This window comes from Microchirus variegatus, assembly GCF_963457635.1.
Source record: "Microchirus variegatus genome assembly, chromosome: 8".
Lineage (NCBI taxonomy): Eukaryota > Metazoa > Chordata > Actinopteri > Pleuronectiformes > Soleidae > Microchirus > Microchirus variegatus.
The window spans coordinates 17746426-17757198 of NC_139809.1; the positions used below are offsets into that span (position 1 = coordinate 17746426).

Here is a 10773-nt window from a genome sequence, read left to right on the forward strand (position 1 = left end):
TTCAATTTTAATTGCCAGGTGCCCCCAATCTGCACAGGGCCCAGTGAGGTGTGCACCTGCTGCACCGCTGACCACCTGCTGACTTTGAACATTTTCCAAAGCATTTTCAGGCTGCAAAAGTACAGGTGCATAAACGCTGACACTGGAAATGACTGGGAATGAGACGTGGAATGACATGGAAGAGAAACACAATGGTTCAACCAGAGTGTAAAATGTCACCATGATTCAGCTCTAAAAGCAGGCACTAATAGGTGTGAGAATTAGTAAGTAAGGAATTAGAGGTGAAAATCACAGCTGTGGTAAATTCAAAATACTTGTAAGATGTAGAATTATCTTCATTATTAACACCAGGTTGCCAGTGATCTAACAGATTGATTTCTTATCATCATGCAAACAGATTCTTCCTCAGAAAGACCAGTATCTTCTTCCAGGCGTCTTCCTGAGCATGAGCATGTGCTACAGTCTCTCCACCCCAAAGAACCACGGCTGTGAAAAGAGTAGGAAACAAAGGCAACATTAAAACAGCTCTGACTCTGTCTCCGTCTTCATTGTTACCAGTGTTCAAAGTCAACCTACATTTTTCACGAGCGCCAACCGACACAAAGTTGCTGACTCGGGTGTGTGGCATGTACGGAGGTTCAATCAGGTGACCAGTGTTAGGGTAAGAAAGGACAGACAGCTGGTGGCTGTTTCCCGCTTTCTCCATCATCTCCTTCATCTGGAAGAGACGGTAAAACAAAGAACAGACAGCCTAGGTCAACACCTGCTGACTCTTACTACTGAACTCGATGAAGGCTTAATAATCAGTGAAGTTAAAATTCACTTTTCATGGCATCAGCCATAAAAATGTGACCTTCAGTTCATTTAAGTTTGCTATGTTTGTGACATGAAACAACACTGAAAAATAAGGAAATTAGCACTGTGGAAATCATTTCAAACAAAATAGGGACAGGATAAGATGGAGGTAGTTGATTCGCTGTGGCACCGCCTAAAGCATTGGTTCTCAAAGTGCGGCCCGGGGGCCAATGGCGGCACGCAGGAACATTTCTGGCGGCCCTCAATGAATTACAGTTGATAGTTTTAATCCAGGAGGTACTAAGCTTGTTAAATGTTTATTGGACATTACTGGATACAGACCAATAAGTGTAAACACAAATACTGGGTATTTACCTGGTTTCTATATGGTGAATTTTAGTGTATTATTGGGTTATAAGCTGGTAATAAGCAGGTAGCTACAGCCTCCAATTACTAGCTATTTACCCAGTAAATATATGGTAACAGAAATGTGTTACTTGGTATTAATCTGTAATTAGAAGGTAAGAACAATGTCCAAAATACTGGGTAATTACCCAGTATATTATAAAGCGTTATTATATTAATGCTTAAATTACATTATATTAACGCTTATATAACTTAAAGCTAAATTGTAGAACTGCTATCTGGTCATTAAAATTAGTACAAATGGGATTTCTTTCTGTTTTTTTTTCCTTTGGCGGCCCTCAGTCCAATGTTTGGTTCCTAAATTGGCCCTCAGGTATCAAAACTTTGAGAACCCCTGCTCTAAAGGGAGAAGCCGAAAGAAGAGGAAAATGTTGCCATAGAAATATGGATACAGTGGATATTTATTAAATACATCACAGACATCATTTGTTTTCTTTCTCTTCTTCCTCTCCGTGTTTCATTTATCAGATTCTGCCATCCTGCTTTCTAAATAAAAAAATTATAATGTATAGGTCAGTGAACTCACATCCACTGCAGACTCGTGGGCAGGCCAGTTCTGATCGTCCTCACCAACAACCAGCAGCAGAGGACACTGCAGTCGTCCCACCTGCTCAGAGCACACAGCAGCAGCAACATTTCACATTTCCTTCTAACCTAACATCGATGCTGGAATTTGATTTAGCCACAAACAATCAGCTTTTTGTGATTATTCACCACACAGATTATAAATGAAGTGGTTTACTTTAAGAATAACATTTGTTGCTAGTGTAAAAAAATGTTTTTAATAATGTTACATTACATAGTTACTTCCTTTGTAAAGTAATGCATTACACTACTTTTGTACTTTCATCAAAGCAGTTGCTGGAGTGATTTTTAGCTGTAAGAACCATACAAAACAACAAACATCATCCTCAGTGTATTATACTGTACTTTCATTCATTCATTCTTTCAGTGTAAGATGATCTGATATATTAGCCTAGTCTTTGTTCTGTGTCACCATCATTCATTAAATACATCTAATTCTTTATCTACGAAACTAAATCTATCAATTAGAAGAGGGACAGTGAAATTACAGTGCTGTTTGGGGCCATTTTAATCCTAAACTCTGAGCATAATCTGGTCGGAATGAGCCTTAAAACTGTGACTCACGTCCACTTTAAACGACGGGTCAGTCGGTATAGGCAGCAGCAGATCTCGCAGGATTGACTCGTTCTCCTCGTTGAGGCGTTTCTTCTTGCCCTTTCTGATTGGACCATTAAAAAAGAAGAAGAAGAAAAAAAGACTTCATCTGTGACATTCATATTTGACTTTTATCCAGATTGGATTCATTTTAAATGACAACGTAGCAAACCTACATACACTGTACATGCATAATTAGAGTGGATTCTATTCAGGAAGAAGATCAGAGATGCAGCGATAGCAACACCAGTGTCAGGTGTCTGATCATGTATTTGTATTTATAAAACTACTCTGATACTGCTGCAGCCAATACAGTACCAATACAGTACCAATACAGTACCAATACAGTACCACTTTATGTGTCTTCACGTGAGCAGAGCAGGTGTACATTAATAAGCCGTTGTGTCACAATGACTCAGCAGTTTGTAGAAACTTTAAGATAAGCTCTGATGACGTAGACCTGTACAGCAAAGGGTTTGCCATTAAATAGGAAGTATTATTCATGTAAAATTCAAGTCTATACAGTATATTCCTATGCTTTTACTCCTACTGCTCAGATTGTGTGTTCATGAGAAGACAGAGGGACACATCGTGCCTCTGGACGCGGCTGTCTGACACTTAGAAACATTAAAGATCACTCAGAAAAGCTCAGATCAACTTACTCTGATAAGAAAGTCATTATATCCTTCAAAGATCCACCAACTGGCTGCACGTGAGAGCCACTGACACACACCAAACACCTGAGCTGGAGACAAACACAGACACGCGCACACACTCAAAACTACTCTGTGTCCACTCTTTAAACCCTGAACACACACAGCACTGTGAGGACAGCTTACACTCTGAGTACAGCAGCTGTTTTATCTTTATTTATTGATAGTTCTGAGGACGTTTAAGAATGAAATTACAGTTTAAATAACCATAACCACACAGCACAGAGAACTCAGCAGCTGCAATCATATTTGACATGGCTGTTCTCAGCCAACAGAGGGCAGTGCAGAACTGACGAGTCTGCAGTGTGATAGAAAGTGTTATAGAACAGAAAGTCACCATTGAATGTACATCTGTGACATTTAACATCTGTTCTGTTTAATATCAATGCAAACTACATTCACGAGAGGTCAGATAATCTCAGGGTGAGAGTCTGAGAAACACTGATTAGCATTCAGCGCTGTCACTATGAGGATTTGGGCATCACTTGTTGATCCAGATGACTTTAGCTCTGTTCTGTAGGAGACGCTGGAAAAGTCCGTTCCCTGAGACTGAGAATCCTGTCACTGTCCAAACCATGACAGAAATGATCATTCAGATTAATCTTACCTTCATCACCTCAGAGTAGATGGCCATTTTGAGGGTGAGAGTTGAACCAAGGGAGAGTCCCAACATTGCAATCCTGCTGCCAATGACCTGAGGATGCTGCTGCAGGACTGTGTAGGCGCTCTGCAGACGGAAAACACTGTATTTAAGCAGCAGGAGCAGTTCTGACACATTTGTTTTTATTATTGGACATAAGAGGAGAAAGAAAAGCATGTACAGGCCATAAGGTGATAATATATAAGAGTTTTATTTCATTTTAAAGGTGCATTCTGTAATAAATCTAAAGCAACTGGCCATAAAATCCTTTTAATATGTCACAGAGACTCAGGAATAATGTTCTTATAACAAACTGAACTCACCAACAACAACAGTACAGACAAAATATTTGCATTAAAAAAAATATTTTGCAGACTGCAAATCATGTTTATGTTTTGAAATCATGTTTTGGCATGTGGCGCCACCTACCGCCATCCACCAATCATTGCAGTCCGTAGAGTCTCAGCTGCCGAGCAACCACAGGTTGCCAGTTACGTCAGAAAACGAAAACTAAAAGACCTCAGTATTTTGAATTTGAATGTAGTAACTGTTTTTGGCCACATTCTTACATATGGCACCTTTAACTTTTTTAATGTGTCTGTTTTATTTAACTTAACTTCTGTGTGTTTGATGTTTGTGTTCTTATTTAATATGTAAAGTGATCTTGAGTGTCAGAAAGTGTCAATAATAATACAATAATAATAATTGTATACAAAAAAAAATGTACTATTATTATTATTATTATTATGTGTGCCACCTTTGTTACACTGTGCTACTCCCATATTATTTGGGACACTTGTATTTGGTTTACCTCAAAGTACTTGTTCTCCACCAACTTCCCAGTTTCCCTGGTGATTTTTGGAGTGAGGTAGTCAAGAGCCAGGGCAGCAATACCATGGGACGCCAACAGAGCTGCTCGGAACTCTACTAACTTCCCTCCACCCCCCCACAGGTCCAACACACCCGGGAAGGGTCCAGGTCCTTTAGTAGAGTCAAAACAGTTCATTTAGTTGATCTAAACCCAGATGATGTGCTTCCAATTTTCCCCAAACATCAACAGAAGGTTGCAGCCTCCACTAAATGAGTGCTACGACTACTACAATAGTGATGAACGATGTGAGCTACATCCACAGGACTCTGCTCTGCTCGTACCTGGGGGAAGGAAGAGGGTTGCAGTGAGTCCACCCTCTGTGATGGGGATCCTGCTCACACCAGGTGCTGTGTGCCAGCGCTCCACCACCACACTGGCCAGCGGCACCTGATCCATAAAGCCCACAGTCTGATGACCCTGGTACACTGAGACTGTCACCTCCATGGGAGCCTGGGTATTAATCTTCCTGAGCCTGAAGGATGACGGCAGAGTCAGCGCTGACACGGACAACTGAGTCAGAAGTGAACTATTTTACCCTGTTGTCGTACCTGAGTCCTGGTTTGCTTCCTGAAACTGGTCTGAGGCTCCACAGCAGACCCATTGGTTCAACCCCAGAATACGTCCCGCCCAGACTAAGATCCTCTGAGACTGTGACAATTTTACATAAGAGAAAATAAAATGAATAATGACATAAATAAATAAATACAAATAGACCTCTGTCTGGACAACATACCATTTACATTCCCAGAAGCATCAGCAGTGTAGTGACCAAACGCCTCCCAGCTGTGGCTGTCTTCACATTTGTGGAGAGCGTGGACAGTCAGCGTGAAAGAAGGTGAAGCATTCTGGACCAGGACAGTTAACTTCTCATCCACAAGTCCTCTGCACGGCTGCACCGACAGCCTCACACAACACTGTGTCCTGTCCATCCTGAAAAGACTGAGGGAAGAACCAGTGTGTTAAAATGTATGTCATTCAACTCAGTACAGATATGAAGATGTGAAATCAAATGACAATGACAATCACAAATGTTTGTCATTTGTGATTGACATAGATTTGTAGGAGCATATGTAGATTTGTAGGAACGCACATAGATTTGTAGGAACGCACATAGATTTTCCTACGTAGATTTGTAGGAACGCACATAGATTTGTAGAACTGTACATAGATTTCCTACGTAGATTTGTCGGAACGCACATAGATTTGTAGAAACGTACATAGATTTCCTACGTAGATTTGTAGGAACGCACATAGATTTGTAGAAATGTACATAGATTTCCTACGTAGATTTGTAGGAACGCACATAGATTTGTAGAAACGTACATAGATTTCCTACGTAGATTTGTAGGAACATACATAGATTCACAAATCGCCAAAATTCAAAAAGGCCAACTTCCTGTTGAGTTGAGGCCAAGGTCTTCCCAACATGTTTCAGGAAATATAGGTGGAATTCAATCTATGCTGAAGTTATAGGGCACTTCCTGTATCGTGGCAAATGGGTTGCCATGGTCACGCTGTTTTGAATCTGCAAAACCTTTCGACAACTTTGCTAGTATTGCTAACAAACATATATTATATTATATTATATTCCAAAGGGAGCATATCCAACAAAGAAGAAGACGGCAATAGACAGAACAACATTGTTATTCTCTATGTTACTGGAGTCTCTTCAACAAACCTCACATCCCGGTACACTTCAAACCCTGCAGTATATACTTTTATGACAGAGATCAAATCAGCACAGACACAAACAGCACTGTGGTTTCTGCAGTGCTGTTTGTGTACTGAGGAGTGTCCTGACCTCAATGTCAGTGAAACTACCGAAAACAACCCCTGCATGGACACAGCAGCTGAAGCAAATTCCTATATGTTCTTTTGCATGAATAGTAATAAAGTTTTCTGAATCTGAATATGCAGTCAGGCGAGGCTGTGTCAAAAACTAATAAAGATAACTTACAATGAATTTGTTTTCAATAATGATTCCAATCATTTTAATATTTTGTATATTCAAAATCCCCAGATTTGCATGTCCTGTTCAAATACACCCAAGGTGTTCTGAGCTGAGCTGAGCTGAGCTGAGCTGAGCTGAGCCAGGCCGAGCCTCAGCCGCCCTCACACACTGGGTTGATGCATGTGTGTCTGTTGCCATCTCTGAACTGAAGAAGATTATGGTTTCAATTTCACTGGATTTTCCACTCTTTTACTTCATGCACAAGAAGTATAAAGTGATTGTACTGTGTACGTTTGGAGTAATCCAGGGTCAAAGTTCACCTTTGCGAGCAAAAGAGATTATTTGTCTACCATTGAAGTGGAATAAAATCCACAAGTTGCATAAGTAGTTTATGGTTTCATATGGTTTAAATCTTATTGGACTTTGTACGTCTTGTACTTCATACACAAGTAGTATGAAGTACTTTTACGATGTACATTTGGAGTAGTTCAGGTCAAATTGTCCTCTACAGTTTGAAGTGATATTAAAATCATGGCTACTGTCCTTGTTTGAAAGTATTTTCACAAACACTATCTATGGTCAATTAAAAAAAGAAAAAAAAACTACTACAAGACGGATGTTACGAGAAGTTTTATTTTGGATATATTAATACAAAACTAAACTTATTTTTAAGACAATTATCAAAGTGACAAAAACTGTACATATTCAAACAGTCGTCTAACTTTTTCCTGACATCCTGAAGAAGGGGTTGTCACAACCCTGTGTGTGCTGTGGTGTGCATGTTTCCCTATGGCATGGGTGTCAAATTCTGGCCCGGGGGCCAAATTTGGCCCACCGTGTAATTTCATTTGGCCCTTGAGGCAATATCAAATTAACATTAGAGCTGGCCCGCCGGTATTATACAGCGGCAATCGCGCTGAGTTTAGCCGGCGATTTGGCGACTTTGATGGTCAGTATAGGGGTATTTTCAAATTTATTAGCTTGTGGAAAAAGTTAATGTTGATATTTACCTCAGAAGGCTGCAAATAGAAAAGAAGCATTCAATTTCTTATTTAAATTTTATTTGATATGCCATTGATATTTTTTAATTATTATTATTATTATTTGAAACTCGATTTTGCATGTCACTATAAAGTTATATAAGCCTTGCTTGTTCAATATTCAATGCAAAACTTGTTTGGGTCCCTATTAAAAGGTTAATTTGTTCAACCTTGGCCCACTTTGTTCAGATTTAAATTTTGGCCCACTCTGTATTTGAGTTTGACACCCCTGCCCTATGGGACAATAAAGTCTATTGATTGACTTGTGTTTGGAACTTTCTGGTCAAAGTCTGGGTTGTTGCACAAGAGGCAAATTTGACCTGTTTGGTATGTTATCATTTAAATATATGACTATGAACCTCTAATTATTTTACTAGACACTCAATGACACACAAAGAGATCTGGCGCCTTTGAGGTGGAGCTCATTGCACAGAAATGGTCTGTGTCAAACAATATGATAAACACTGTTTTGAAGCATACCATAATATGGGTAAGAATTATATAATATATCATTCTTGTGAGCCGTCATTTGGCTGACAAAGAGAAATTCAACATAAATGAGCATTTTTAAAATGGTTAGGACGTTCATCAAGTGCCTGTGGACATGATGCTGTTTCTTAAGCCTCAAATACACAAACGCTTTAGGCATTTTAGGACCTGAAACAGAGTGGGAAAATCTCAAAACTCCAGCCTCGCATTACCATGGAGACAGAGAATACAATGATGTAATATTCACAGCTCTGTTTCTGCTGTCATTCATTGTCTTGTGCTTGGAGATTGTTTGACAGTTTTATCTTTAATTACTGTCAATGAAAAGTCAGTCTGAAGAAACATTAGATATCATGAGGGCACGTCCTGTTTTTAGAGATTTAAAGGTGCCATATGTAAGAATGTGGCTAAACAAAACGGATACTACATTAAAATTCAAAATTCCTAGGTCTTTTAGGTTTCGTTTTTTAACGTAACTGGCAACCCGTGGTTGCTCGGCAGCTGAGACTCTACTGACTGCAACGATTGGTAGACGACGGTAGGTGGCGCCACATGCCAAAACATGATTTCAAAACATAAACATGATTTGCAGTCTGTAAAAAGTTTTTTTTCGTTAAATAAGCTGTAGACAGCACATCCACAGCTCGCCTGTGGCTATGTTTAAATTCTCATTTGAGCAATGTTGGGAATAAAGGAAAACAATAACTGTTGTTTGCTGCTGGATCAACTTCAAAGACTGAGCTAATGGCAGGAGCTAAATAGCTGACACCATTTAAGAAACAGCAAACATGTCTAATGTTGTGTAGTAAGTGTAGTAATGATCACAAACCAGACACGCTGCCGACATTCACAAAGGAGATTATTGTCCATCTATAAGAGCAATACATTTCTGTTTTTGGTGCTTCATAAAAACAAAATATACTATATATATTTAAGAGAGAAGGATCAAAGATAGACACATATTTCTATTACAGACATTTTTACTCATGTTTTATTATAATTGTTTCATATTTAATCACAGTGATAATATATCATTGTTTTAACGGCTAACTTTTTAACATTTAATATTTTTTCTGTTTTACTACGTTGTTTGCAGTTTTGGTAAGACTTTATTTTGAGAAGCCTGCCTGGTTTGGATGTACCGTAAAGGAAATAATATCGGCGCATATGACTTTACTTTTTCAAACAAGGAATGAAGTTACATCCAATATGTTCAATAATAAGTCACACTTCCATGTTCCCTCATCTCGAGCTCTTTGATCCTGTAACTATGTTCCTGTTATGAGACACTGAATGAATCTTTCTGACTCGGGTCACGTGACTCGAAGCTCAAAGTCCGGTTGGTTTACGTGTGAATGTAAGAATATAAATGAATGCGTTACTTACGGTCAGAGTAGAGTCAGTCACGCACCGCTGTTCTGCTGTAAACTTGTCTCCTCACAGTCCGGAAGGGTTAGGGTTCGATTCTCTCTTCTTCTGCTGCTGCTGATCTCTGCTGATCTCTGGTTTTCTCAGTCTTCACCAGCAACAGCTCGTCTCTCGTGTTGTTTCCTCCCACTGCAACATCACTATATGAACACTAGGTGGTGCTACAGGACATGCCGACTGCATTGCTCAGAAAGGTGGTCAGCAACCAGTGGTCTGTGGGCCCAAACTTTCCCGCCAGCATCAGTATCTGGGCCCAGCAGATGATTATTTATTTATCTACTCATCTCCAGCTCTGAGCTTTTATTCTGGAAAAATAGAAACGTATGCAATAGATTCTGTTAACTAGTTAAAGGTGCCATATGTAAGAATGTGGCCAAAAACAGTTACTACATTCAAATTCTAAATACCGAGGTCTTTTAGGTTTCGTTTTTTGACGAATCTGGCAACCCGTGGTTCCTCGGCAGCTGAGACTCTACTGACTGCAATGATTGGTAGACGGCGGTAGGTGGCGCCACATGCCATAAACATGATTTGCAGTCTGCAAAATGTTTTTTTTAATGCAAATATTTGGTCTGTGCTGTTGTTGTTGGTGAGTTCAGTTTGTTATATAAAGCGTACATGCATATAATATAAGAAATAAAGTGTCTTATATCTCTTTTTTTCATTTCCAACACAACCTTTAGACAATCTGATGAAACATGAAAGATGTGACCTATGATCAGTATGTCCATATAAGGAGTTGTGTATTATTCCCACAGTCATTTACCAAGAGTGCACCTGGGGCACAGAACTCTGGTTACACATTGACTCATCATTTAACAATATCTAGAGGAAATTGGAGGCAAAGTGACCACTTTTAATGATTTCCTGTCCTTATTCCCAAGTATGGCTTTATGTAGAACTGATACAAAACATTTATACAAAAACATTATATTTTCACATGGGATAGGGTGAGATGGATGTATTATATTTTCTTATATAATTTATATTATTGTATTTTTAAAATGGATAAACTTTTACAGTATTTAGCAGGTTGGGTTTTTGTTTTGTTTTTAAGCAACAATGAATATCAGGTCATCTTTATTTTGCATATAAATATTTTCACATCCTTGAAATCAAAGAGCTTCACAACTATTTGGGGTCATAAACTACAACATTTCACAAAAGTCTTCACAGATGATGGAAAGGGAACAGAACCAAAGTTCATGATGACATATTCTGTTTTGACTTTGGTTAGCCAA

At 39.1% G+C, this 10773-nt stretch overlaps 1 protein-coding gene across 1 annotated transcript; it reads right to left on the minus strand.

The window, feature by feature from the left end:
• Window positions 1-385: 385 nt before the first annotated feature.
• Window positions 386-9577, minus strand: LOC310931131 (acyl-coenzyme A thioesterase 3-like; the record flags this gene model as incomplete). Its single annotated transcript, XM_083894241.1, has 11 exons — window positions 9491-9577; window positions 5358-5563; window positions 5173-5272; window positions 4906-5096; window positions 4565-4734; window positions 3721-3840; window positions 3063-3145; window positions 2371-2464; window positions 1748-1828; window positions 577-718; window positions 386-486 (listed from the first exon to the last, which is right to left on the minus strand). The coding sequence occupies exons 2-11, from the start codon at window positions 5551-5553 to the stop codon at window positions 386-388; spliced, it is 1278 nt and encodes a 425-aa protein (XP_083750367.1). The 5' UTR covers window positions 5554-5563; window positions 9491-9577.
• Window positions 9578-10773: the final 1196 nt, after the last annotated feature.